The sequence below is a fragment of the Komagataella phaffii genome, chromosome 2, assembly GCF_000027005.1.
Source record: "Komagataella phaffii GS115 chromosome 2, complete sequence".
NCBI lineage: Eukaryota > Fungi > Ascomycota > Pichiomycetes > Pichiales > Pichiaceae > Komagataella > Komagataella phaffii.
In genome coordinates this window covers 808,821-835,819 of record NC_012964.1, presented here as the reverse complement: position 1 = coordinate 835,819, position 26,999 = coordinate 808,821, and the positions used below count along the sequence as shown (strand labels likewise).

Sequence of the window (26,999 nt, the reverse complement as noted above, 5' to 3'; positions counted from 1 at the left end):
CTTCGATGAGACCAAGATTGGCCAGATCAAATGTCGGGCCGACTCATCATCTAGCAGAAAAAGAACAAAACTACGGCTGTTGTGAACAGCAATGCTGCTGGTGGACTCGCTAATTTCAGTTACTAATTCCATTTGAAGGCATCAGGACTCCTCATTTTGACGATATACTTTGGCAATCTGTTAGACATTTCCAATTGTAACCATAAGACTCGATACCATCAAGAAACACGAATGAGAATTCCAGGCGCTTTGCACTTTCTTTTTTCTTTTTCCGTTTATCTTCTTGCCCTCTTTGGTCTAATCAGTCTCCTCACTGCCTCCTCACTGCCTCCATTCCCATACTAAATGTGTATGATCATCGTCGCACGTTTGCTTTGCCATGCAGGAAGACATAGTTACTAATAATTGGCCCACCTACCATGTCAAACTGCTAGTGGAAACAGATGCACAGAAGAATAGTTGCAATTGAAAAATGTTTGAATTGTCATGACAACTAATAACAACTAGCGAACTACAACTAGGCCAAGAAAACTTCCTTGCTTACTCTCGTCATATTTCACTCTAATACGGCATCCGTACTACGTTGAAAGAACACTTGCAAACCCGAAACAGGTGCAGTCTAAAAAAAGGCCACTCACTCCTCTTCAACTGGGACAAGTGAGGACAAATCTAGCAAGATGGCTTGAAAACTTGAAGTCGGAAAACCTGTCAAGCCTAAATCTATTAATAACTACTCCTACTTTTTCGGCACAAAGCTGGGCATTTTCTCCTCTTACTATCATTTACCTCCTGATAAGATCGTAGCACAATTTCAACGCAGATTGCTGTCGTCTTTGAACTCTCAGTCCCTCTTGGCCTACAAAGGTTAAGTGAGATAGCCAATTTCTAGACCACCTGAAATTCCCATGTGACCTGGCATGTGATTATGCACGTAATTACTGTGTAGACCTAAAAATATCTCATCTGACAAAACGGCGTCATAACCTAAAATACCTCAGATTTATGCAACCACACATTGATTTAATTACCAGAGAGATCGCTAACGTTCTGAGAACTATTTTGTGTATACTTCCTGCATCATCTGCCAATTGTTGGATCTCCCTAAACACCCACGTTGTCACGACAACTTATTAATGGGAACTAATAACAACAGATTATGCTACACGGGTTGCCCGTTCTTTGCATATACCGCCATGAAACTTTCATACGACGTGCCTGGCTGTAGCGTGTGGCATCAATCAGCTTTTTTTTTAATTGAAGCAGGAGCGGATCATCTTATCGTGTAACCTTTTCCAGACTTCTCTACTGCTTCCTTAGCTTTATTGCACAACGGGGATGAACTTGTACCTAATTACATTACTATTCGCCAGTCTATGCAGCGCAATTACTCTCCCAAAGAGAGATATAATCTGGGATTACTCCAGTGAAAAAATCATGGGTGTCAACCTCGGTGGATGGCTGGTTTTGGAGCCCTATATCACCCCTTCGCTTTTTGAAGCTTTCGGCGATGATGTACCAGTAGATGAATATCGTTACACTGAACGACTAGGTAAATCGCTGGCTTTGGATAGACTTCAACAGCATTGGTCAACGTTCTACGACGAAAAAGATTTTCAAGACATCGCAGCTTACGGACTTAACTTTGTTCGTATACCAATTGGCTACTGGGCCTTCCAATTGCTGGATGATGATCCTTATGTTCAAGGCCAGGAAGAGTATCTTGACAAGGCTTTGGAGTGGAGTAGAAAGCATGGACTGAAAGTTTGGATTGACCTTCATGGAGCTCCAGGATCTCAGAACGGCTTTGACAACTCCGGTAAGCGAGACAGTTGGGATTTCCAAAATGGTAACAACGTTCAAGTAACTTTGGATGTTCTGAAATATATTTCAAAAAAATATGGAACCACGGACTACTACGATGTGGTCATTGGTATTCAACTCTTAAACGAACCATTGGGACCTATTTTAGACATGGATAATCTAAGACAGTTCTATGCGGATGGTTATGATCTAGTTAGAGATGTTGGGAACAACTTTGTTGTAATCCACGATGCATTTTACCAGGCGCCAGAGTACTGGGGGGACGATTTCACCTCAGCGGAAGGTTACTGGAACGTGGTGCTTGATCACCACCATTATCAAGTCTTCGATGCAGATGAATTGCAAAGAAGTATCGATGAACATATAGAAGCCGCCTGTGATTGGGGTAGAGATGCAAATAAAGAGTACCACTGGAACCTCTGTGGTGAATGGTCGGCAGCACTTACTGATTGTACTCCTTGGTTAAATGGTGTCGGAAAAGGCACGAGATATGAAGGTCAACTTGATAACTCCCCTTGGATCGGATCTTGTGAGAATAGCCAGGATCCTTCGAAATTGAGCTCTGAACGTATCTGTGAGTACAGAAGGTACGTAGAAGCCCAGCTAGATGCTTTCTTACACGGGAAAAGCGCAGGTTTTATTTTCTGGTGTTTCAAGACAGAGGCCAGTTTGGAGTGGGATTTTAAAAGGTTGGTTAATGCCGGTATCATGCCTCAGCCATTGGACGACAGACAGTATCCAAATCAATGTGGGTTCTAAGTTTCTCCAATCAATGAAAGCATTAGGATACTTGAAAGCAATTGACGATTAGTTTTCTGTCAATGGCCCTTGCAGACCCTTGTCATATGCACCCTTTCCTTTCGTTATGATATATAGCTGCATTTTATCGTTCTTTTCTTCATTATATATGAAAATTAAAACTTCTTCAGGTAGAGCGAAGGGTTGTACCCCGTAGTAAAGTATTCGCTGATCATTTTCATTTGCTCTTATCTTCCCCTTCACTTTGAAAAAAAAATGGCAAGTCCCTTAAGCAAATCAATTGCCTTTCCTACCGGACAAAAATACGATCAGCCAATTGGCCTCTATATCAATGGTGAATGGCGTGAGTCAAAAGACACCATTGATGTTATTAACCCATCCAATGGAGAAGTGATTACCTCGGTCTACGCTGCCCAAGAGAGCGATGTTGACAATGCTGTTTCTAGTGCCCGAAAAGCATTCAAAACTTGGAAAAAGCTAGCTGGAGAAGAGCGTGCAACCTTGATGAACCGTTTAGCAGATCTTTTGGAGAAGAACGCGGAAACTGTAGCTGGAATTGAGGCCTTGGACGCAGGCAAACCCCAGTTCTCTAACGCTCTCCCTGACATCGAAGGATCCGTTAGTATTTTGAGATACTGCGCAGGTTGGGCTGACAAAATTTATGGCAATGTAATTCCGTCAGGCCCAGATAAACTGTTGACGTCGAAAAGGATTCCCTACGGTGTTGTCAGCCAGATTGTTCCTTGGAACTATCCGTTGAATATGGCCATGTGGAAAATTGCTCCCGCACTGTGTGCTGGAAACTGTATTGTCATCAAGTCCTCGGAATCTTCTCCACTTTCTTTGCTGTACTTTGCTGAACTAGTAAATGACGCCGGGTTCCCACCTGGTGTGCTAAACATTATCAGTGGACTAGGTTCAGTAGCTGGTGCCCGTATGGCTAGTCATCCAGATGTCGATAAAATAGCCTTTACTGGGTCCACAAAAACAGGCAAAGAGATTCAAAAATTGGCCTCCTCAAATTTAAAGACTGTTACTCTAGAATGTGGAGGTAAGTCTCCGTTGATAGTCTTTGATGATGCCAAACTGGATCAGGCAATCTATTGGGCTGCGTTTGGAATAATGTACAACACAGGTCAGATTTGCACGGCAAACTCTCGTGTCTTGGTGCAAGACACAATCTACGACGAGTTCATTCAAAAGTTCAAGGCTCATGTGCAGGAAAACTGGTTCATCGGGTCTCCATTTGATAAGAAATCCACCATGGGGCCTGTGATCAACAAATCTCAGTTTGAGAAGGTTAAAGGTTATATCCAGAAGGGTAAGGATGAGGGTGCAAAGTTAGTTATTGGAGATGAACCAGTTACATTTGAGAGTGGTTACTGGATCCATCCAACTATTTTTGTTGACTGTACTCAGGATATGTCGATTGTGAAGGACGAGATATTTGGGCCCGTAGTTGCCATCAGTAAATTCCACTCTCAGGAAGAGGCAATTGAGCTAGCCAATGATACGGAATACGGTTTGGCAGCTATGGTTTTTTCTAAGGATATTGTCACAGCCAATACCGTTGCCAGCCAGTTGGAGGCTGGAACTGTGTACATCAATTCTTCAAATGATGATAATATCCGTGTTCCATTTGGAGGGTTCAAGATGAGTGGTACTGGTAGCGAGTTGGGAATGGAAGGAGTGTTAGCGTACACTAAAATCCAGGCCATTCACACTAACCTGACCAGAGATTAAAGGGAATAGCTCTCCTGCTATATGCCTTTCTTCGTTCTGTATTTTTTCCACTTCTCCATCGTTTCAATAGCAGCCTTCCAATTATGTGTTACACTTTCCAGCTCTTTTCGAAGAGATTCAATCTGTGTCTCCCTTTCATGTAGTTGTTGTTTGAGACCGTTTCTGGAGGCAACTTCCGAGTCTGCAGATAGTTCATTCAGTTCAAAAGCATTTCCTAAAGAGTTGTATAGTTCATTCATTTGGGAAGAAAACTGTCTGAGAATATTCTCTGATTCTGTTTTCGATAATTGTAGAGACTTCACCAACTCTTCTTTTGTCTCATGAACTGTAGAGGCAGACCCAGGAGGGGAATTTATCTCCATTGAAGTCAATTGGGCATACTCTTCTCTTAGGTCATACGATATTTTGCCGTCGTAGTTTGCAATCTTTGAAATGAACCTTACTAAATTCTTGATGAAATTGTTGTAAATAGTCAAGTACCTGGTTTTAGAGTTATTATCTTGAATCAGTGAGTAGATTATATCATATAAATCAGACAGCAAAGTCATGGTTTCTTTCTGTGCTACGGGAAATCTCTCCACTGGGGTTAACTTTTGAGTCTCCGTTGAAGACTCGGCTATTTTTTGTCTCTTCTTTGGTTGATCATCAGGCATGATAGGAAGACTGTATAGGGAGAATACTTTCCCTTTAATACCCAACTGTTTTGCGACTAGCTTTTCTTGGAGTTGATCAATCTGAAGGTCTTTCCTCCTGAATTCTGCATTAGATGATTGGAGTACAGTTTGTAGTTGTGATTTAGTCTTGTTGTGTTGTTTAATGTTTGTTTGCACTGAACTTGTCAATTCATCGATCTGTGCTGTTAACTGGTTAATATGTCTCTCTTGAGAAGTTGACTTGGCCTCCAAAGTGCTAATACGCTTCTTCAAGAGAGATTGGTCAGTTTTCAGGGAGTCTATCACTTGTAAATGATCTTTTTCCCGTAAGAGAAGATCGTCTCTGATTGTTCTGTTATTGTCTATGGAGTCTAGAAGACGTTCAATGACCTGAGCCACTTTCTGGTTTCTCACAGTATTTTCATCTTCAAAGATCACTCCTTCAGACAGATAACCTCTATTTATCAACGACTGGTTGAGTTCCTTGTAGACGGAGAGCCCAGACATCAGATTGGGATATTTTGAGAGAATCTCAGAAATCGATAACAACTCGTGAGAAATCTAAACAGAGGAGAAGAGATAAAAAGAATAACGCGTAGAAACCAGGCAAAGAATGGAAACAATAAAGAAAACAAGACAACTAGACCATGCAACGAGAACGTAATTCTTAACCGTAGTTAATAATAGTATCGTACCCTTCATTACTAGAATATGGATATCTACACCACCTAAGTGAACAATTGAACTGAAAGAATCTGGACCTTCACCTGCACTAGTGAAACCTCAATCATGAGCTCAATAATTTCAATAGTTGTTTAACATGCATCAATTTGCGTATCTTCTCTCTAGTATCATTAGATCTCGTGGTCTATAATTTTATCAATGGTGAGCAGTTTCCTCCTCTGGGAAGACAAACCAGTCTTCAGTAACTTCGGAAGCAGATTCAGATGAAGCAGCCTGGACGGTCTCAACGTCTGAGGTTTCATACTGTTGCAAAGCTTCAGCAGTCTCTCCTTCCAGAGATGGAACTTTTGGGGAGGCTGGCTTAGCCCATGGTTTGGTAGCACCTTCGGCATCAGCAGCAGAAAGAGGGGTTGGCTTGAATCCCTTCAGCTCCTTGACATACAAATCAGAAATCAGGTCTTTAAGGTAAATGTTAGTACTTGTTCATCGTGTCTGTCGTCTAGAATTTTTTCACTCCTGATTGATACTTACTTCTTCTGGCTGGGGCAGCAGAGAAAGCTCTAACTTGAGTTCTCAGGGCCTGAATATGTTAGTCAAGTTAAACATTGAAAAACCCACCGAATTGAGTGGTGAAGGCTAGACTTACGGATGATCTGATAACGGCAAACATTGTGTGTGTGTCTAAGGGTTGATTTAGATGGTTCCTCCTTGACTTGGACATTTCGAGCGATTTCGTTGGTTGGCAAGAAGACGGGTAATCGAGGAGTAATGGTTGGGACACTATCAGAGGACCATTGAGAGAAGAGGTAAGCAAGATTAAGATTAATGGCAAAGTATTATTGTGAATATTGCAATTGTGAGTGTGAACCGTAATTGATCGTCGCCAAATGGATCTTACTAACAAGTTTAGCCTACTTGACCCATGACTCTTTGAGTGTCAGAAAATCTCATTTGATTGGCCGAAACCATCTCAGAAAGTATTGCGATTACTACGAAGGTAAGACATCTTGTGATTCGCCCACCACAGGGCCATACTATCATAAAGACTACTAACAGTTCTAGAAAAGGCTAAAGAGCTTGGGATTTGGGACTCCAACGATTTACCATATGAAATAACTGAATCCGATCTCTATGCGAATATTCCAGGTAGACCACTGTCATTAGAAACTCCTTTGGAAACATTTCCGCCGCCGCCAAGTCTGCCAAACCTACCAAACCCTCCACCAGCCATATACCACTACAACACCACAGAAGAGAAAGAGCTCATATCATCCGTCATGAGAGAGTACCAGCACAGAAATACAGTCAAGTAAAACTAGTATGCAAGCATTACGTAATAATAGCAACTTTATGACAAATCATTCCATTTTTTTCCACTGGAGCGTGCACTGCGTAAATCATTCTCTTTGGAAGGCAAGGGAAGAACAACAAAATTTTTCCTTCCGTTATACAAACATTGAATCATGTCTACTGAACCCACTTTTAAATTGGTCCTTGTCGGTGATGGTGGTACCGGTAAAGTAAGTGCAAATTATTTGATGAGTCGGATAATGTTTTCCGCCCCTTAGTTCCCCTCATGATTACTAACAATTCATAGACCACCTTCGTTAAGAGACACCTTACTGGAGAGTTCCGTAAGAAGTACATTGCTACTTTGGGAGTCGAAGTTCATCCCTTGTCATTCCACACTAACTGTGGTCCTATCACATTCAACGTTTGGGACACTGCTGGACAAGAGAAGTTTGGTGGACTGAGAGATGGTTATTACATTAACGGTGACTGTGGTATCATCATGTTCGACGTTACATCGAGAATTACTTACAAGAACGTTCCAAACTGGCACCGTGACTTGGTCAGAGTGTGTGAGAACATTCCAATTGTGCTTTGTGGTAACAAGGTTGATGTCAAGGAAAGAAAGGTCAAGGCTAAGACCATCACTTTCCACAGAAAGAAGAACTTGCAATACTTTGACATTTCTGCCAAGTCCAACTACAACTTTGAGAAGCCATTCTTGTGGTTAGCTAGAAAGTTGTCTGGTGAGCCCCAATTAGAGTTCGTTGCTGCTCCCGACTTGCAAGCCCCAGAGGTTCAAATTGATGCCGATTTAATAAAGAAGTACGAGCAAGAGAACGCCGAGGCTGCCGCTATGCCATTGCCTGATGAAGATGATGCCGACTTGTAAGCTTTTACTTACAGTACATTGAGAACCATACATAGGGCACGTATCGTAAGTTTAGTTGTTTGCTGATGTAAGCTAGTTTGTTTCTGTAGTGTTTCGAGGTCGCAGAGGGATCTCTCTAGCCTTAGACAAAAAAAAAAAGGTTGACACGTTGATACACTCTCTGTTTCATCCGATCTTTCACCTACGAGATGCTACCATTTTCGTACGACGTGAGCTCAAAGAAACTGAAAGTCACAGGTGACTACGCAGACTTAGAATATGACATACAGCAGCTGAACACCTTGAGCGGAGAGATCCTGGCCAATAAAGCAGATGTTCCTTCTCCACCAAGTAAGGAGTCGTTTGACAAGAAATTGTCCCACATGGCTCAGAAATTACACGAGTCGGCTGTATCCAACATAAAGACAGGCAAGTATCCTGAGGCTATCAAATTGTTGACGACGGGTCTTGAAATGGTTAACAGAAGGCCCAAGTACGAGAGTTTTCAGATGACGTTGAGTGAAATGACGATCTTTATTGTCACTAGAGCTGACGCTTACATGATGAATGGAGACTTTGAAGGGGCATTCAATGATGCAGATTTACTGGTAACGCTCCTGCCATCCATTCCAGATAATTACATTAGAAGAGGGGTAGCCCTTTTCAAGATGGGGAGATACGTTGATGCAAAAAACAATTTTGAGAGAGGACTTTCATTTGACCCAGATAATGCAAAATTGAAGAAGGAGTTAGATTTTGTGCTGAAGAAGATCGACGAGGAGAATGGAGAGTTATAGAGCTGCTATGCGTGTAAAAATAGTTTAAATCTTCGTAAAGTATGTTAGTCCATGTAATTTGCTATGAATCGATACGCTAATCTGGATGCTGAACGGATGCTTACTGGCATGCATTATTCATTACCCATCTAAGCTGCGCCACAACCCAGTAAATTGCAGTGAGGGAAGCTTCCCTGTAACCGTCCTGTCCCTTTAGGGACCATCGATCCCCAACGATCAAATCGCGATACATCTATCAACTGTCCCTTTCCATCTATCTATGCAAGGTAATGACAGACTCTGTTAACTCTGATGATTCTGATCTGGAAATCATAGAGGTGACTGAGCCTACTCCAAAAGTGGACCTTTTGGCCCCCAATCCAGCATTTAATTTTACTGCCCCCATAAGCAACAGTAACGGCACAACTCCAATAAGGAGAAAACTTGATGACCAATCCAACTCCAATTCTTTTGCCAGACTGGAATCGTTACGGGAATCATCAGTGAAACCACAAGCTAGTACGTTCAATAGTAGTAGGTTCATCCCCCAAGCCGACCAATTTTCCAATAATCAGAATAATGAACTTGATAACAACAATGGATTCGCCGACTGGATTTCTAAGTCCCAACCTGAATTTCCCTTTCCACTTAATGATGGACCAAAAAAGTCCAGCAATCAACCTACAAACTCAAATTTTGAAGAGATCATCGATTTAACTGAAGATATCGAGATAAATACATCTGTCCCCGCATCTACATCATCTTCTACCCCAGTTCCCTCCAGCACACAGAATCAGAGCCATCATATAGCCAACAACAACACAGCACAAGATGCGCATATCTTCCAAGGGAAACGACCTCTCCAATCATATTCAGATGATGAAGACGAAGATTTGCAAATTGTAGGATCCAATATTGTTCAGCAGCCTCTAGGAATTATGCCAGGAACTTTCAACGCCCCTGCAAACATACTCCATTTTGACGGTTCAAACCAGAATGAACAAGCCAGATGGCTGGACTTGCGGATAAAAGATTTGTTAGATAATCTTCACAATCTTCGAGTTCATGCTCAGTCGAATATTATGGAGATCAATAGGTTCATTTCCACTTTGGGGCATTTAAACAGAGAAGTTTCAGAGCTCAATCTAAGATATCAATCTATCGTGAACAATCCTCAGGCGACCGCTAATAATCAAGGATACCTCACTCAGCTTTTGAACAGGATTCAGGAGCTTACTAATGAAAAAGCGCACATATTTAGAGAGATGGATACATCCAAGATAAAACAGCAGGAGATTCACAGAAGAATCCATGCTCTCTCGTCAACAATTGACAAACTGAAAAAAGATCGTGAACTTATCTTTCGAAATGCTCAAAATGCTTTTCACGGTGATATGAAGAATGAAGTTTTGGAAGGCCAGTCTTTCATGGATGCAATTCATAGGGCAAATAGCTTGGGTTATGCTTCAAATATTTATTCTCGTTCTGATGAAGACGCTGGAAGCTTACAACGGCTTCTTGAAAATATCCAGCCCGATATGGAGGACAAAGACGATGATGAATTGGCTAAAACTCCGAAGGAGTTCAATATTCAACTGCTGAAGCATCAGAGAGTTGGGTTAGATTGGCTACTTCGGATGGAGAAGTCAACCAACAAAGGAGGCATTTTAGCAGATGCCATGGGCCTGGGAAAAACCATCCAGGCTATTAGTATTATTTACGCAAACAAATGGAAAACACAAGAAGAAGCCGAAGAGGAGGCAAAACTTGAAGAGAAGGTTAGATCCGAAAAGTCTACATCAGAAACGAATGGAGAGGTCAGCAAAACGTCAACGGCAAAGTCGGAAAAGAAACCCATCCAAGGAGACGAAGGATATTTCAAAACTACGTTAATAATAGCACCAGTTTCTCTTCTACATCAGTGGGAGTCTGAAATCTTGTTAAAGACGAAACCAGAATACAGGCTAAAAGTTTTCATTTATCACAAGCAAAAAATGTCCTCGTTTGAAGAGCTCCAACAGTATGATATAGTATTAACATCGTATGGAACTCTGTCTTCTCAAATGAAGAAGCATTTTGAAGAGGCAATTAAGGAGGCAGACCTACAGCCCAACTCTTCATCCATACCAGCAGAAGACTCTGGAGGCATATCTTTCAAGTCACCATTTTTTGCAAAAGAAACAAAGTTTCTTCGAGTCATTCTAGACGAAGCCCATAAGATCAAAGGAAAAAATACAATCACTTCGAAGGCAGTCGCTTTGGTGAAGTCTAAATACAGATGGTGTTTAACGGGCACACCGCTACAAAATAAAATTGAAGAACTATGGCCTCTACTTCGATTCTTGAGAATTAAGCCATATTATGATGAAAAGCGATTTAGAACTGGCATAGTATTACCTATAAAGAGTTCCATGTCAGGCAAATATGATTCCACAGACAAGAAGATTGCTATGAGGAAACTTCATGCCCTACTTAAAGCAATCTTGTTGAAACGAAACAAAGATTCGAAGATTGATGGAGAGCCCATTCTCAAGTTACCCAAGAAGCATATCATTGACACATTCATAGAAATGGAAGCAAAAGAGTTAGACTTTTACAAGGATCTGGAAGGACAGACAGCCAAAAAAGCCGAAAAGATGCTAAACGCTGGAAAGGGACAAGGAAATCATTATTCTGGTATTCTTATCTTGCTATTGAGACTGAGACAAACTTGTTGCCACCATTTCCTCGTGAAGTTATCTGAGATGAAGCAAGAAGCCAAATTGAAACAGGAAGTTGCTACCAAGATGCCACAATTGGCCACACAACTATCTCCTGCTGTGGTAAGGAGAATTAACATTGAAGCAGAGGCCGGATTTACGTGTCCTATATGTTTGGATAACATCATAAATGAGAATGCTTGTATATTATACAAATGTGGACATGTTGTTTGTCAAGATTGCAAAGACGATTTCTTCACCAATTATCAAGAGAATGAAACTGATGACGGTCTTAGAGTGTCCAAATGTGTGACCTGTCGTTTGCCTGTCAACGAAAGCAATGTAATCAGTTTCCCAGTCTACGACAAGATTGTGAACCAGCATATTTCAGTGATGGATATAGTTAAAAGTGAGTCTCCAGTGTTGTCAAAAATTGAAATGATTCAACAACTGATCCGGGAGAACAAAGGCGTCTTCGAATCGTCTGCCAAGATCGATAAAGCAGTGGAAATGATACAAGAGTTACTGAGAGACAATCCAGGGGAGAAGATCATAGTTTTTAGTCAATTCACAACTCTCTTCGATGTCATAGAGGTAATACTCAAAGAGAACAACATTAAATTCATTAGATATGACGGGTCAATGTCTCTTAGCAATAGAGATGCTGCCATTCAAGAGTTTTATGAGAGTACGGAGAAAAACGTAATGCTTCTTTCTTTGAAAGCAGGGAACGTGGGGTTGACATTGACTTGCGCCTCCCGTGTCATAATAATGGACCCATTTTGGAACCCATATGTGGAAGACCAGGCCATGGATAGAGCCCATAGAATTGGCCAGTTAAGAGAAGTTTTCGTCTATCGAATGTTGATCAAGAACACCGTCGAAGATAGAATTTTGACCATTCAAAATACGAAAAGAGAAATAGTTGAAAACGCTCTGGATAACCAGAGTTTGAATACGATATCCAAGCTTGGCAGGAACGAGTTGGCTTTCTTATTTGGTATCGGCAATTGAGTACATAGTTTTATTATCTAAGCACAAGATTTTGGCTCTTCGCGTGAGTCTTATCTTATCTAATAGTACGAGAGTATTTATTGAGTTGACAATTTGCAAAAGCTTACTCACTGTTTTTTCCTTGGACGATGGATATATTTAGTGCTCGTATTTCAATTCAGTGGGGGAATGATGAACCTATTGAGAAGACGTCAACTTGGGTCATTCAAACAGCAGGTGGCAGATTTGTTGACTTGAGGCCATTTTTGCCAGGTTATGTTGACGAGACGAAATTTCCTATGGAATTTTGCAACTTCGGGTCCACTATTGAGTTGGAAGGATCAAAAAAACAGTTCACTCAAGAGTTATCTCTGGCGAAATTTGTAGATGGTAAATACGTGGAAAATGACGGAGGTCTCCCGGACATTGGAGAATTTGAAGAGCTGCCCAATGGAGACTTCAAAGAAGTGGGAGAAATGGCTAATCCTGACAGGAACAACAAGATTGAACCTTACATTGAAATTTGGAGAGATCTAGATCCGTACAAGGATGGTCCACAGGTAGAGAAACTTGATCCAAAAAGTGCGCCTAATGTTCACTTCAGCTATTGTTTTGACCTGAGCTCTGAAGGAGTCAAAGGGCGTTTCGTTCGTATTGGCAATTGGTTTCAAGGGTTATTAGGACACTTGAATAATCCCAAGCGTACAGACTCCCCTCCTTTATCTGCTATTAGAGGATACTACGACACAAATGGGGACGTCAAAATTTTGCTTAGCGTGGGAGAGAACACAGACGATTTCCCAATAAAAAACTACAAGCCATCACAGCTGACGGTCAACAAATCACAACCAGTCAACCAATTAATATGGAAATGTGTCGAGTTAAATTAAGTAAATATATTAGGGAACAAATTCATTAACATTGAATAATTCGTCCATGCGGACGTTGCCCCAAGATTGTAGAAAGTCAACGTTGCTATTAGTGGTGCCGTTATTGTTGGTAGTGTTATGAGTGAAGCTGGAGGTCTTCGTAAAATCATTGGATAGGCCTTGCTGAGTTAATGATTGGTTCATCGAATTTGGGACAAACTGACCACTTTCTCCAGTCCACACTGAAATATTGCTAATCATTGTGTTCGTACGACCAACAAAGGGAGTGAATTCCGTTTGTGGAAGTGATAGGAAAGATGAGCCATTAATTGAATTGTCGACAACTACATTTGTATTACCGTTGTTGCTAGAACTTCCAGCCAAAAAGGTGGAACTTCCGTTGGTGCCAGCGTGGTTATTATCGATGTTATTGTTCAAAAGCGAATTGGAAGACTTACCGCTGGAATTTTGAGATTTCATGGGAACTGGATCTACCAAAAGATGAGACAGACCCTTGGGAATTGCATTTCGTTGCAATTGCCCTCTCTTTTCTTTCCTGGCTTTTTCTTCTAGCTCTTCGGCGTCAGTAGCTTTGATATCAAGTTCGGTAGTAGACGTATAATGCTTTGGAGGTTTTCGCACAACTGCTGGTGGCATTCCTGGTTCTTTATTGTAGATAATCTCTGAAGAATCAGGACCACATCTAATCTTCAGGTTGCCGATAGTCGCAGCCATGATTTCCTCAAAGGTATCCCTAAAACTTAAGGCAAATTTTGTTCTTTCGGCCATAACATATAATGAAATAGAACAAGCACGAAGATCATCCATATGTTGAAACAACGCTGCCGATATAGTCGGTCTTGTATGCTTGGAGTCATCTCCGAGTAGCTTTCGTCTCATGTCGTCTGTGTTTCGGGCAAGCCATAAACAGTAAATCAAAGTTACCCCTGCGATAAATGTTGTATGGACATGAATAGTAGAATGACCACTAACAGTCTTTTGGTGATATGTCTTGAACGACTGACAAATCTGTGCAGCAGCTGCCTGACATTCCTGGAAGAGCCTGTCTTCTGGATCCAAGAGTTCCAAAAAAGGTTGAATTAATGTTCTTACTGATCGGTAGTAGTACGACTGTAATGTTTCGTTTTCTATTCCTTTAGAAAATCCTTGACATTCACGTCTCCATTGTTGCAGTTCTTGAAAATACTGTTCGACTTTTGCCAATTGGGTTGATTTCGGGGAGCTCTTGGTATTAATGATGTCTAGCTGCTCTACAAATCTGGCCTCCAACCTTCGGATCTTGATGAATTGGTTAAGGAAATTGTTCCCTTTAGAAAGAGAATCGTCAAACATGGGAATGTCAGAATCCATTTCTGATTCATTCAGGACGTACGGTTTGGACAAAGATAGAGTGATGACTTTCTCGAGCAGGTACGCCGACCAAAAACATCTGAGCTGTCTGTCTTTCACGTTGATTGGGATGCCAACATATGATTCTTTCTTATGCAATTTCAACTCCATACAGACACTCATCGCATCCCTAATGACATCGAATAATCCCGTCGAGTCTTTATCTGTTCTAATTAAGTAAAACACGAGGAGAATCAATAGCTCCACTCTATGAAGCTTTGAGATACTCTTTTGGCATTTTGCTGCGTATTTCAATGCAGCGGAGAAAAACGATGCAGGCCTGGTACCATGATACCTTCCAGTCGTTTTATGCAAAAGGGCAGAAATGGCACACACGAGGAACATTCTTGCGAGGCAAAAGTAAAAATAGCTAATATTGTTCATATAACCCTTCAAATTGTTAGAAAAATAAGCGTTGTGGAACTCAAAAACCTCTGTTTCGTCCAAAATAGGGAATTTATACTGGAGCAGGGTGAAAAAAATATCAAAAAGTTGTCTGGAAATGTGCTCATCTATTTGAAAAACAGGATCATGCTTCAAAAACTCTTGTAAATTATATCTCTTAATAAAATCCGCCTCAGACTGATTCTCAAACGAATCCAAGTTTAGAATTTTCAGATGATTTCTATCTACCTTGGACGATAGGGCTGACATTGCAGACGTGGTAGGCAGAGGTAATTGGAACTCAGACGTGGTATTTCCTACAGAGGCGGCAGTTATACCTGCTGCGATTCCATTACTTACGCCATTTTCAGCGTTATTACTCCCATTAATAGGGACTAAACTAGAGGACTGAGTCCAAGGGCCAGTTGGAATAACGGTTCGTTTTATAGAGTCGTTAGCGTCAACCACGGACTCCAGAAACTGCAGCCGCTTCTCCAACCATACGGTGTATTCATCTTTCTCCGGACATTTGCCACCGTATTTTGCGGGCTGGATACATTTCACTTTGGCCTTGAGACAAGCAGTACAAGCGGGCAAACGATGATCACACTTTTGTTTCCTTCTTTGGCACAGATAGCAGGAGGTTGAACGACCTTTTTTATCCTTGATTACGACATCAGGAACTTCTAGCTCTTTCTTGATACTCTTCTTTGTAGCTTTAGGCATCCTAATACATTTTGTTGGCACTTTTCTCCCTTATGTCTTGGGGGAGAAGTCTGATGACTATATAAAGGGACAAGCGAGGCGCGCAGGATTAAAGACATGCGGCGCGGAATGTCTCGTTCTCCATTGATTTTCGTGGCGGGATCCGGGGTCCCGGCTCTAGAACTAGGAGGGGTAGATCTCACCGGTGACTTCGAATCAAGGAGGGGGTGTAGGAGGGACAGAGTTTATGGGAGTAAACTTAAGATTAGGAGTATTGGTATCGCTTGATACGAACGGTGGAAAAAGGGAAAGGTAGAATTGATTAGGGAGAAACCGGAACGAAATTGAGGAAAGACGAGTTAGACGAAAATGATGAATGGATCGACGGACCCCGAAGTTAGGAGTTAAGAAGGATAGAGGGGGCAGGTGGGGGACTAATACTTTCCTAGGGGTGTGAGCGTACTAACCAGGCACTTCTTATGTACTGATTGGGTGTTGGTGTAAACTTCGTATCTGTTATCATAAAAAGGGGGTGAACCCTGTACCGACGTCTAACGAAGAATAGGGGGTTAGTTTTGCTTTCTTGAAGAATAAGCTGTGGAAATTAATCCATGATTGTAAAAAGGGGGTGAGAAATGCCCAAGGGGGGGCAGTTATTTCTAAACTCCCTTGGCAAAAAAAGTGTTTTCACCCCTCGAATATTGATCTAACTCCAGCTTGACATCACACCCCTTCCTCATTTCCGGGTTTACCCCCCCTTATAGACGTCCTTCTCGTTCGTCACCATCTAGTATCGCGACACTTAGCTTGTATCTCTTTGTTTTTAGGTTTTAAGTCTCGCGCACTTCGGACCACAGTCGTGTGTCGGCAAAACCACCGGACAAGCATCCAGCATTTGGACCTCTTCTTCCATCGCGTCAACATCCAACATCCTTTCGCAAACAAGAACCAAAACATAAACATGAATAATTTTGAAGACATTCAGGTAAATCAAGTGACGCCTCCCATTGCTCACAATAGAAAGACCGAGGCGATATTTGTTACACCAATCGGAACTCCTTACAAGTTTTTTCTGGTTGGAAAGGATGACTCAGGAAAGGAAGTTGAGGCTGTTTACAAAGAACGAATCACTCAACATGGAGGTACCCTAATAGATTCTACTGACGATCCATTGACTTTGTTTCTGGCGGAGTCTCAGGAAATTCTTAATCGAAATTTGCAGACAGTCCCGAATAACCGTCAAGTTTACCGTTTGTCGTTTATCGATGACTGTATAACCGAGGGAATCGTTCTCCCACTGGAGAATTACACGCTCCTGGTGGACACTAATGCACAAGTGTACAAGATGACTCCAGTACGAAGCTATTTCACTAAGGAGGAAGACAACATTATTGCAGAGACTTATCGATTATTAATACCAACACATCGTCCAGTTGAAATCAATACTCATATCCACAAGAAGTATCTGCCACACCGAACGGTTTATAGTATCAAGTCTAGATACAATGAAAAAATCCGCAAGAGCTTAAAGTATTACTACCAAAGTGATCCAGATTCTAAAGAGTTGCTGAGAGATGTTGAGGGAAACTATGTCAGAGTATACATCAATGATGCGGACGCTTCTACTGCAGATGATAAAACCTCAGAAGAGCCATTGACCTCTTCTACGCTACCAGGGAGAGTTAGATACTCTGCCAAAGATGATTTTCAGTTATGCAGTCAAATTTTGAAGTATAATGTTCGTGAAAGCAACATCAATGATGTCAACGATGAAGATCTCAAGGTAAACTCATCAATTTTCCAGGAGCTTGCAGACAGTTTCCCACATCACTCCAAGAAATCTTGGTCAGAACGATACGCAAAGTGGGTATCTGCATACGGTGTTGGAAGTTACTATCGATACTACCAAGCCAGACTTGAGAACCATGAAGTACCTGAACCAGTTAGTAATTTGGTATTAGAAAAGGGAAAATACGCAGCATCTACCGCTTTGAGACAAGTCAGGAATATCGATTCGGACGACGAAGTTCTCCATGATGTGTTGGTGAATGCTAAGAAAAGAAAACACTCATCGTCAGTGATCCCAATATCTTCCACCACTAGCAAATCTGACCTATCCCGTGTTTTCCTGCAATCTCTCCAAAGAGACTCTCCTCCTATAGACCCAGAAAAGATCGAAAAAATTGGCAAAGACGCTTACACGAAGCTGCTTAAAGACGTTCTTGCAGAGGTCAAAATCTTTGACTCCCATCAGGAATGGAAATCCACTTTCAAAAATGCTCTTGGAGTCAAAGATTACTACTTGACGTTCCTACTGGATGTGACTAGTGGAAATCTCAAACTAATTGTTCAAATCATCTCTAATTACCTGGAAGATAACACCCAATATCTTACCAACTTTCCAGGGGTTTTCTTACCCAGACATGACATCATTCTCTTGGCCAACGAGAATAAAGATGAAATTGATCAGTTGATCAAATACCATTCTTTAGAAAATGTGGAGAAGAGAAGGAAATATCTCTTTTAGTTTCATTCTGTAATCTTAGTGTAATTTACAATTGTTTTAGTAGTTTCTGTTTAGATTGCTTGGTGTCAATTTGAATCGGCTCAGAGTTCTCATCAATAAAAACTATCTCGTCTATTCCCTCCAGTAAATCCTCTTTTTCCTGTTTGTTCTTTTCTAATGTTTCGTATTTAGCCTTTGTTCTCTTATTCTTTCTAGCCTTTACCATTTTCTGTCTTTCAATCACAATTCTTTGCCTACTGTTTGCTGGATCTTCCAAGTCTTGAAGTTTCAAAGCCAGTATCTCCCTTGCTATTTTGCGGTTCTGTTCCCTTGACCTCGTTGCCTGAGAAGTTACTACAATCCCTGTAGCTATATGTGTAAGTTGCACTTTGGAGTTAGTCTTGTTGATCTTTTGTCCGCCTTTACCAGATCCGCCCTTTATGAACTTTTCCTTGATGTCGCCCTCAGCAATCGTAGGTCTTGCCGGCATCTTATTTGCCTTGGGTATATTTACCTTCGGCAATGACGAGGATAGCCGTATTAGTCTAAGCATAGTGGTTCAGTTCACTGTGTTCTAGAGTGAAATAGAACAGAGGGTTCTCGCGCATATTTAGATATTAAACTTTTATAGCCAGTTCATCTTGAACGACCTAAACAAACTTTCAGCAAAGTGAGCCATTTGGAGATAAGGACCGCGTACTACACGCTACTCCACCATTGACTCTTTGCACAGCTTACTTTATCCTCCAGTATCTTCTCCTGCAACTCAAAACCAACTGTTTGATTACATAAACATCACGTGACCGATTAGGAAACTCCTCTTCAAACCGACATCTGGAAAAAATTTGTCTCAAGAGTCAACCACAACCACTAATGAATCGATCGACAGTGGCAAGATTCAGCACCACTTCAATGGCCGCCGCCAGAAACAGGCTGCCAACTAACATAAAACTTAGAAGACCCATTCCCCCTACCATAGACAACATCACTGTTCCTGAAAACCATCCATTGTGGCAGTTTTTCGACAACAAGAACTTTCTTAGAAAACCCCAGGAAATTCAAACAACTGGTCGTCCATGGACAATTCAAGAGCTGAGAAGGAAGAAGTTTGACGACTTGCACAAGCTATGGTATGTGTGTTTGAAAGAGAGAAATGTACTGGGCAGAGAACACCGACTATTGGAAAGCGTTGATTCTCAGAGTGCCATTATTTACGAAGAGCAAAGTGAACAAATCAGGACTACGATGTGGAGAATCAAGCACGTTTTGAGAGAAAGGCAATTGGCGGAGACAAAGTCTAGAGAAAAATTACTGAAGTCCTCCGAGCTACAAGATTATTTACAGGATTTTAAACAGGAGTACTTGGATTCTCAGGACGTTGAAACTCAAGAATGGTACGACAAACTGGAAAGGCTACAGTATGCTATATTTGGAATCCCTAATTATTTATCCGCTGACACTGTAGTTGATGAGCATTTCCTGGAGGGTGTCAAGTTCATTGGAGAATTGAAGTTTGCCAAATTTTCTGAAAGCGTTCCTGAATTGCAAGACTTGGGAAAACTGTCAAGCATAGTTGAAAATTACGCTCTGTTTGAAGAGACTAGCAATAAGGAAGGAGTTACTCTTGCTGTCAAAAGAATTGAAGAGTACAGAGCTAATGATATTCAAATTCCTCAAGAGAAGGAACTGGAAGTTATTCAAGAACTTGTCAGAGATCGATTAGAAGTCGCAGAATAAACTGAAACGACGTAACATTTGTGTAAATAGTAATCATACATTTTCGAAATTATCGAAGTTCTGTTACCAGATCTTCCTTTAAACTCTCCAAGTTGGAGGCTATTATTTTTGACAACCTGTCCCACCTAGCTTTCTTTTCTCTGATATTTGCTTTTAATTTTTGAATTTGAGCCTCTTTGTCCTTGATTTTTGCATTCAATTGCTGCACTGATTCTTTCAAGTGTAGTTTTCTGAACCTGTAAATCTTTCCTGATCTTTTTGCCATTTTGTACACTGGTTCCATGTCGTACCCTTGGAACGTTTTCTCTAGTTCATCTTTGGACAATTCCAAATCTTGATTTCCCGAAATAAAAAGGTTTAACAAGTCGGTAATTTGATTTCTTTTATCGATCAGCTCCGAAACTGTGTCAACTTGAGACTGTAGCTTCGCATTTTGGGCTTCTATTTCTGACAATTTGGATTGCAATTTTTCATTAACGATTTCTTCAACGTCTTTGTTCTGTTCATAAATCGTTCGGAATTCTAATTGTTGTGATCTCAAGTTCAACTTAAGGAATGCTTCGCTTCTGTTTATGTCTGCCTTTAAACTCTGTATCTTTTGAATCTGATCTTCTGTTAACTTGTTACCCAGTTTTACCACATTAGCCAAGTCCCAAACTTGCGTCCTCGTGGACATGTACTTGTTAAGTTCTGTGTCAAGCAACTGTGCCTGCGTCCTTATGCCGGCTTCTTCGGTTGACATTGCTCAGTGGGCCCTGAAATATTGTTGGTTGATGAAGAATCCATGTTAGATACATCCGAACATTCCCCATTATTCGAGTCTAGTATTCCAATTGCCTACTATTCACTTCTCAGGTCAGTTGTCCCCACCATGATAACGAATCAAGTGTACTTGCTAATAGGATTGTTGGCTTCAGAGGGGAAGACATTGCAATTAAAGTCTTTGGTGGACCTAATTGCAGACTTCGTGTATTTCAAGACCAAAGAAATTGAAGAGTTGTCAAAGCAAGGTTATCCCCATGATAGAATCCTTGATCTGACATTGTACAACGTTACAAGTTTATTGTTGGTCTTTCTTCCCGATCACTTGGATCCACATTTGTTGACCTTTATTTTAGATTTATTGGACGGGTATAAACCAGAAGATGTTGTGGTTAGTGATGATACCTCTGGTACCAAACTGGAGTTGGAATTGGAGGAAACTTTGGAACGATTTCAGGCCTCCCATCCTGACTATCAAACGTACCTAAATCTGGATCCTTCGACGATTAGCAACAGAGCCACTAAGTTATGCAAGCAAGTTACTAAGAAATCAATGGCTCTTTCATATTCCAGTAGTTTAGATCCTACAAAACTTACTGTATCATTTATCAAAGCGAGAACCATTAAAGTAAACGAAGTAATACCAGATCTGACCTTCAATTTCCCTTTATTTGTTGATGAAGTGTCAGATTGGAGAATCAATTATGTACAGGTTGCTCATAAGTTGTTCCCGTACTTGTCACCAGATATGACACTATCCAAGTGGAACACTCTGACCATCAGAACTCAATTAAAGTTGATATATGATTGCATAAATCAAGATAGTGCTGAAAAAGTTACACATGAAATTCTACTTCCCTACATTACCTATATCAATTGTTGGGGTGAGTATATTGAATTTTTGCAAACAGTTTTTGAACAAACGCTACAAGATAGTCAATTATTAGCATCCAATCTTTCCAAACTAAAAACTAATGATTTTGAGGTACTCAAAGTATTTCAGCAAAATGACAGCAATTGTTATAACAGGCTGGTTTCACTGATTATTGGTACCGGGTATCTTACGTCTAGCGTTGATTTGAGTCTTTGCCTTATGTTCAAAGAAATACTAAGTTTCATTTTGAATGTTTCAGATGATAATACCGTTAGCACAAACTCCGCCGACGAGACAATTGAACTGAATGACTGGAAAGAGAAAAACTTATCAGAGGTGATTAAGTTTTCGACCATGGTCCCAACAAAGAACAACATTCTCAAATTACGTACTCTCTTGGAATGTTGTGAAAAATTATATGCCTCAAATTTGTCGGTTTTTCAATTGCTCAACCTTCAATTTACTTCTGATTCTCAGATTCAGTTGTTGGAGCTCAATAAATTTCTTGCTAATGAGATTCAGTACTGTTCCAGCGAGAGGGATTGGACAAGTCTCCTGAATACTTTGAACTGGTTTTTGAATGACACGCAAATATTCAGCCAAGTATCCAAAGAAGAAGTCAACATACTGTTTTTCAAACTCTTTTTTTCCCAATCGCATGATTACCATGTTTTTTTCAGGCTTATTATTCCCCAGTTGGTCGGTGTTCATGAGTTCAACAAAAATCCAAAGTACGCTTCCATTATTCTAGAACATGCTTGGTCTCTTTATGGAGCTGCTTCCAACATTAATCATCTTAAAACTCTTTTGAGTCATTTTCATGATCCATCCATAGTGACAAACCCTGATATAATTCCCAAAAATACTAATAATGTTAGTCAGAATTCCCAGCTACAATCCCTGATTTCCGCTTTCGAATCAATCTCACAGAGATTTCATCTCTCTTTTTCAAGAAACTTTCAGCCCAAGAACTTACTACTACTCAACAATGGAGAAGATCCGATACATGTCATAGTTAGAATTTTGGAATCTGAAGAGAGCTCTTATAAAGATCCAGGCTACCTCGTTGACATATATGAAAACCTGATCATAGGATTTAGTGATTCCTCAGAGTCTAGCCAACTGCTAAAAGCTCAATTTGCAGATTTACAAATTTTGGTACAGCTCAAATGTATTGAGTTCTCCCTAGTTAGAAATGATTTTAACTATTCCTACCAACATGGACTTGAACTACTAGATAGTCCTTCTTCTATCATTCAGCAAAACTGGATAGTGTTTTTCCAAATTTCCAAATACATTGATGAAGATTCATCAGAAAATTCCAAAATCTTGATTGAAAAACAACTTAGCATTTTAGGAAAGCTCCTCTTACATGTACCAACGGAATTCAATGTACCGATAGTGGAGCAATGGAGCTTACTTAATAAAGACCTAGAGAGAATTAAGGGAGATTTGAAGTTAAGGAATAAAAGAGTTGTCCGAGAATCAAATGCCAGGGCAAATGAGTCGTTAGAATCAAGATTCACTAGAGCTCTAACATCGTCCGCTACAGAAGTTTTGAAAAACCAAACTGCTCAAAATCTGAAAGTGGATTTAGGACAAGCTCAGGATAAATTTTCTAATATGCTGGTTAATGGTCTTGGGTGGGCTATAGGGGCAACGCCGAATAATAGATAGTTAGGTTAGTATATACCTCAAACTTGTCATCACCATCATTTTTATTATCTTCGTCTAGTCAAATGCTTTATAATATCATTTGGAGCCATGCGTTCATAGTTACTATTCTCCTTTGCTTCATTATGGGCCGAAGCATCATCAAGAGGTTTCTGCTTTTGTTGGATTTTTGCCTTTTCGACTGCATCGTCAACTGTATATATTTTCTGGTAAAACATCTCCACTTGAGGATTGGTTCGAATTTTCTCTTTATTAAAGTTGAGCACTTGTATACCCTTCCTTGAAGTAGCTCTGCTCAATGCAACGTAAGCTTGACCAGCTTCAAATACCCTTCTTAAGTCAATTCTGGCATGGTTTAATGTCTGTCCTTGAGATTTATGAATGGAAAGGGACCAAGCTAAAATCAACGGTAACTGTACTCTCGAAGCTAGAGGTTTCTCATCTATGTCATTTATACTAAACTGTTCAGGTTCAACCAGTACATCCCGAGTTTCACCATCAGTGGTCAAGAAACGCACTAAAGGTAACCTTCTTCCACTGGAATTCTTGTATAGCGTGTTAATCAACTCTAATTTTCTCCTAAGATCTTCAGAGACAGTTTTCTTTTTACTCTTGATGCATTTCATGAAAGAAAATACGCTGTCATCCAGATCAAGCTTTGCTAAATTTGAAGCATTAGAAATCAACTTTTCTGAAGGCTTCAAACTAGCATCTAATTTTTTTCCGTTGGATAGAATTTTTGCTTCGATCTCCTGTTCAATTGTATCCAATTCCAGTTCCGAGTTCTCACCACTAACTTTCTTGTAGAATAAGTATGTGTCTGGGTCAATAAAATCCAAAACTTTCCCTACAGATCCATTTACCAAAGTGGCATCCACATTCTTGATCATCATTACTTGAGCTCCTTTTTTCAAAGTCAGGGTTTTAGGAGCCATAAAGTTGCTTAACATATGCTGGATTTGCTCTTCGTCTTTTAACGAACCAGTATCATAACTTTTGAAAATCAGTGGTTCATTTGGAATACTATCAAGACGCCTTTTATTTGATCTCTCAACTTCCTCTCGAGTGGGATAGAGTTCCGTAGGTGTAATTCCTTGATCCACTGGGAGTGGTCTATTCAGTTTCTGAAACTCTGCTTCAACTCTGGGGGAGATCCGTCCATTTCTAACCTCATTCAACATGTCTATGAACTCCAAATCACCTCTTTGTCTGAAAATTTTCGATAATTTCAAAGTGATTGGAACGACTTCATCCCAACAGTCTGCCTCAAAAGCGAACTTGGCAGACTGGGTTTTGGATACAGGTGGTAGTTGATAAAAATCTCCACATACTATGAGTTGAATTCCTCCAAATGGCTTCTTATTCTTGCGAAGCCTTTGGGCTATAAGATTCAATTTATCTAGCAGATTTCCATCTATCATTGAGATCTCGTCAATGATGAGTACCTCCAAATCAAGCCATCTTGATCTAACCTTTTTATTCCTTCTGATCTTTGTCAACAATTTGGTAACGTCAGCATCACCAAGTCCTATACCTGTGAAAGAATGCAACGTTTGCCCACCAATGTTGCAAGCTGCTAATCCAGTAGAAGCTGCGACACCAACAGTGCCTTGGGGATGGATCTCTTTTAGTTCCTTTATCAAATTTCGGAGCAAGACAGATTTTCCAGTTCCAGCAGATCCTGTGTAGAATATTCCCAACCCCTGTTTGGCTAACTGAATCACTTTTTCTTGTTCAAGCGATAAAACCAAAGGTTTGACAAGTTTGGGCTGAGCGTCGTCAATTTCTTGTGAGTCTTTTTGAGTAAACTGAAAAACATCTGGGCGTTTGGGAATTTGCGTCAGGAGATGTATCCTACTATTTAAAGGTTGAGCATTGCTGGCAGTGACAGTATGAATATTTCTAACACCAATACTGGTGGTGACAACCGGAGCTGATGTTGATCTTGGAGGCGTTGAAGGTTTTTGGGTGCTAGTGGTGAGTTCTGGCTTGTCTTCATTGGAGGTTAAATCTATCACGGGTGACTCTTTGGAGGCAGGCTCTGTCAGCTGTTTTTCTATCACTTTATTATTCTTTTTATCAGCCTTTATAGGAGAGGAGGAAAATGTTGATATCTGGGCCTCTATGTCAAAAGAGACAGGATCTGGAAAATGAATCTTTCTCTTTTTAATGCAAGTTGTTTCAAACAAGTGCCAATCAGGCGACGGTGTTTGAGTGATGGTGATTTTTTCAGATCTTTGAGTCTCCAAAATTGAAGGATGCAATGCCTGTTCTTTTCTTAAGGGGGAACGATGAACATTTTTCAGAGTTAGAAGAATTAGATCGTCATCATCAATGTCAAATGAAGGTTCCGATTTGTCATCATCGGTAAAAGAAACCTCTAATGCTTCAATATCTGCTTGGCTCAAAACTGGTCTGCCAAGCACACTCATTCTTCTCATAAAAAAGGTCAATCTGCTAGTTAAAATATATGCTGTAAACGGATTATGGTACATCCCTTAAATGCAGCGTTAAAGACCTTCTTATTGGGCAGTATGAATGGTACTTCAAGGTGATTCTGTCGAGTAAGGCTTGAAAGAGTAGTCGTTAGATTTAAGTAATAATAGAGCAGAGCGAATACTAAACACGAAACGCGCGAGCATAAAATGACAATATAACCATATTAGGAAGCAAGGAGATATATACCAAAAACGAAGACCTGGTCGGATCTGATCAGATCACATTCTTTCACTCTACAAAATGACCAGAGTACGAAATATACGCATACATTCGATTCAAGTTTTTTAAAGCCTTACATCGTATGTCTGGCAAAATCAGAGAATGCCTCGTGAAAGAAAAAGACTGAATCCATTAACTTGCATGCCAACTCAATCCCGACTGTCAATCATTCATCCTTGCGTCTTTTGAACATCTATGCTTCCACAAGTCAATTCTTGATTTAGTATACACATAACCAAATTTGGATCAAGTTTGAAGTAAAACTTTAACTTCAGCTCCTTACATTTGCACTAAGATCTCTGCTACTCTGGTCCCAAGTGAACCACCTTTTGGACCCTATTGACCGGACCTTAACTTGCCAAACCTAAACGCTTAATGCCTCAGACGTTTTAATGCCTCTCAACACCTCCAAGGTTGCTTTCTTGAGCATGCCTACTAGGAACTTTAACGAACTGTGGGGTTGCAGACAGTTTCAGGCGTGTCCCGACCAATATGGCCTACTAGACTCTCTGAAAAATCACAGTTTTCCAGTAGTTCCGATCAAATTACCATCGAAATGGTCCCATAAACGGACATTTGACATCCGTTCCTGAATTATAGTCTTCCACCGTGGATCATGGTGTTCCTTTTTTTCCCAAAGAATATCAGCATCCCTTAACTACGTTAGGTCAGTGATGACAATGGACCAAATTGTTGCAAGGTTTTTCTTTTTCTTTCATCGGCACATTTCAGCCTCACATGCGACTATTATCGATCAATGAAATCCATCAAGATTGAAATCTTAAAATTGCCCCTTTCACTTGACAGGATCCTTTTTTGTAGAAATGTCTTGGTGTCCTCGTCCAATCAGGTAGCCATCTCTGAAATATCTGGCTCCGTTGCAACTCCGAACGACCTGCTGGCAACGTAAAATTCTCCGGGGTAAAACTTAAATGTGGAGTAATGGAACCAGAAACGTCTCTTCCCTTCTCTCTCCTTCCACCGCCCGTTACCGTCCCTAGGAAATTTTACTCTGCTGGAGAGCTTCTTCTACGGCCCCCTTGCAGCAATGCTCTTCCCAGCATTACGTTG

General features: G+C 40.6%; 16 protein-coding genes across 16 annotated transcripts; 10 read left to right on the top strand and 6 right to left on the bottom strand.

Annotated features, from left to right (window-relative positions):
- Positions 1-1,335: 1,335 nt before the first annotated feature.
- PAS_chr2-1_0454 (Major exo-1,3-beta-glucanase of the cell wall, involved in cell wall beta-glucan assembly) lies at positions 1,336-2,580 on the top strand (the record flags this gene model as incomplete). Its single annotated transcript, XM_002491316.1, has 1 exon — positions 1,336-2,580. The coding sequence occupies one exon, from the start codon at positions 1,336-1,338 to the stop codon at positions 2,578-2,580; it is 1,245 nt and encodes a 414-aa protein (XP_002491361.1).
- Positions 2,581-2,835: 255 nt separating this feature from the next.
- Positions 2,836-4,323, top strand: PAS_chr2-1_0453 (Cytoplasmic aldehyde dehydrogenase, involved in ethanol oxidation and beta-alanine biosynthesis; the record flags this gene model as incomplete). Its single annotated transcript, XM_002491315.1, has 1 exon — positions 2,836-4,323. One exon carries the CDS (start codon positions 2,836-2,838, stop codon positions 4,321-4,323), a length of 1,488 nt encoding a protein of 495 aa, XP_002491360.1.
- A 17-nt stretch (positions 4,324-4,340) lies between these two features.
- PAS_chr2-1_0452 (Hypothetical protein) lies at positions 4,341-5,483 on the bottom strand (the record flags this gene model as incomplete). Its single annotated transcript, XM_002491314.1, has 1 exon — positions 4,341-5,483. One exon carries the CDS (start codon positions 5,481-5,483, stop codon positions 4,341-4,343), a length of 1,143 nt encoding a protein of 380 aa, XP_002491359.1.
- Positions 5,484-5,855: 372 nt separating this feature from the next.
- Positions 5,856-6,381, bottom strand: PAS_chr2-1_0451 (Hypothetical protein; the record flags this gene model as incomplete). The annotated part of the gene is made up of 2 exons (XM_002491313.1): positions 5,856-6,118; positions 6,279-6,381. 2 exons carry the CDS (start codon positions 6,379-6,381, stop codon positions 5,856-5,858), a joined length of 366 nt encoding a protein of 121 aa, XP_002491358.1.
- A 104-nt stretch (positions 6,382-6,485) lies between these two features.
- On the top strand, positions 6,486-6,973 carry PAS_chr2-1_0450 (Component of the U1 snRNP complex required for pre-mRNA splicing; the record flags this gene model as incomplete). The annotated part of the gene is made up of 3 exons (XM_002491312.1): positions 6,486-6,516; positions 6,571-6,657; positions 6,723-6,973. The coding sequence occupies 3 exons, from the start codon at positions 6,486-6,488 to the stop codon at positions 6,971-6,973; spliced, it is 369 nt and encodes a 122-aa protein (XP_002491357.1).
- Positions 6,974-7,123: 150 nt separating this feature from the next.
- PAS_chr2-1_0449 (GTP binding protein (mammalian Ranp homolog)) lies at positions 7,124-7,842 on the top strand (the record flags this gene model as incomplete). Its single annotated transcript, XM_002491311.1, has 2 exons — positions 7,124-7,180; positions 7,258-7,842. 2 exons carry the CDS (start codon positions 7,124-7,126, stop codon positions 7,840-7,842), a joined length of 642 nt encoding a protein of 213 aa, XP_002491356.1.
- Positions 7,843-8,030: 188 nt separating this feature from the next.
- Positions 8,031-8,618, top strand: PAS_chr2-1_0448 (Non-essential subunit of Sec63 complex (Sec63p, Sec62p, Sec66p and Sec72p); the record flags this gene model as incomplete). Its single annotated transcript, XM_002491310.1, has 1 exon — positions 8,031-8,618. The coding sequence occupies one exon, from the start codon at positions 8,031-8,033 to the stop codon at positions 8,616-8,618; it is 588 nt and encodes a 195-aa protein (XP_002491355.1).
- A 269-nt stretch (positions 8,619-8,887) lies between these two features.
- On the top strand, positions 8,888-12,310 carry PAS_chr2-1_0447 (uncharacterized protein; the record flags this gene model as incomplete). Its single annotated transcript, XM_002491309.1, has 1 exon — positions 8,888-12,310. One exon carries the CDS (start codon positions 8,888-8,890, stop codon positions 12,308-12,310), a length of 3,423 nt encoding a protein of 1,140 aa, XP_002491354.1.
- Positions 12,311-12,438: 128 nt separating this feature from the next.
- On the top strand, positions 12,439-13,179 carry PAS_chr2-1_0446 (Hypothetical protein; the record flags this gene model as incomplete). Its single annotated transcript, XM_002491308.1, has 1 exon — positions 12,439-13,179. The coding sequence occupies one exon, from the start codon at positions 12,439-12,441 to the stop codon at positions 13,177-13,179; it is 741 nt and encodes a 246-aa protein (XP_002491353.1).
- Positions 13,180-13,188: 9 nt separating this feature from the next.
- On the bottom strand, positions 13,189-15,678 carry PAS_chr2-1_0445 (Zinc-cluster protein; the record flags this gene model as incomplete). Its single annotated transcript, XM_002491307.1, has 1 exon — positions 13,189-15,678. One exon carries the CDS (start codon positions 15,676-15,678, stop codon positions 13,189-13,191), a length of 2,490 nt encoding a protein of 829 aa, XP_002491352.1.
- A 940-nt stretch (positions 15,679-16,618) lies between these two features.
- Positions 16,619-18,184, top strand: PAS_chr2-1_0444 (Hypothetical protein; the record flags this gene model as incomplete). The annotated part of the gene is made up of 1 exon (XM_002491306.1): positions 16,619-18,184. One exon carries the CDS (start codon positions 16,619-16,621, stop codon positions 18,182-18,184), a length of 1,566 nt encoding a protein of 521 aa, XP_002491351.1.
- A 25-nt stretch (positions 18,185-18,209) lies between these two features.
- Positions 18,210-18,716, bottom strand: PAS_chr2-1_0443 (Hypothetical protein; the record flags this gene model as incomplete). The annotated part of the gene is made up of 1 exon (XM_002491305.1): positions 18,210-18,716. The coding sequence occupies one exon, from the start codon at positions 18,714-18,716 to the stop codon at positions 18,210-18,212; it is 507 nt and encodes a 168-aa protein (XP_002491350.1).
- Positions 18,717-19,036: 320 nt separating this feature from the next.
- Positions 19,037-19,900, top strand: PAS_chr2-1_0442 (Mitochondrial ribosomal protein of the large subunit; the record flags this gene model as incomplete). Its single annotated transcript, XM_002491304.1, has 1 exon — positions 19,037-19,900. One exon carries the CDS (start codon positions 19,037-19,039, stop codon positions 19,898-19,900), a length of 864 nt encoding a protein of 287 aa, XP_002491349.1.
- Positions 19,901-19,949: 49 nt separating this feature from the next.
- PAS_chr2-1_0441 (Hypothetical protein) lies at positions 19,950-20,642 on the bottom strand (the record flags this gene model as incomplete). The annotated part of the gene is made up of 1 exon (XM_002491303.1): positions 19,950-20,642. The coding sequence occupies one exon, from the start codon at positions 20,640-20,642 to the stop codon at positions 19,950-19,952; it is 693 nt and encodes a 230-aa protein (XP_002491348.1).
- A 42-nt stretch (positions 20,643-20,684) lies between these two features.
- PAS_chr2-1_0440 (Hypothetical protein) lies at positions 20,685-23,213 on the top strand (the record flags this gene model as incomplete). The annotated part of the gene is made up of 1 exon (XM_002491302.1): positions 20,685-23,213. One exon carries the CDS (start codon positions 20,685-20,687, stop codon positions 23,211-23,213), a length of 2,529 nt encoding a protein of 842 aa, XP_002491347.1.
- A 44-nt stretch (positions 23,214-23,257) lies between these two features.
- On the bottom strand, positions 23,258-25,651 carry PAS_chr2-1_0439 (DNA helicase involved in telomere formation and elongation; the record flags this gene model as incomplete). Its single annotated transcript, XM_002491301.1, has 1 exon — positions 23,258-25,651. One exon carries the CDS (start codon positions 25,649-25,651, stop codon positions 23,258-23,260), a length of 2,394 nt encoding a protein of 797 aa, XP_002491346.1.
- Between the last annotated feature and the right edge of the window lie 1,348 nt (positions 25,652-26,999).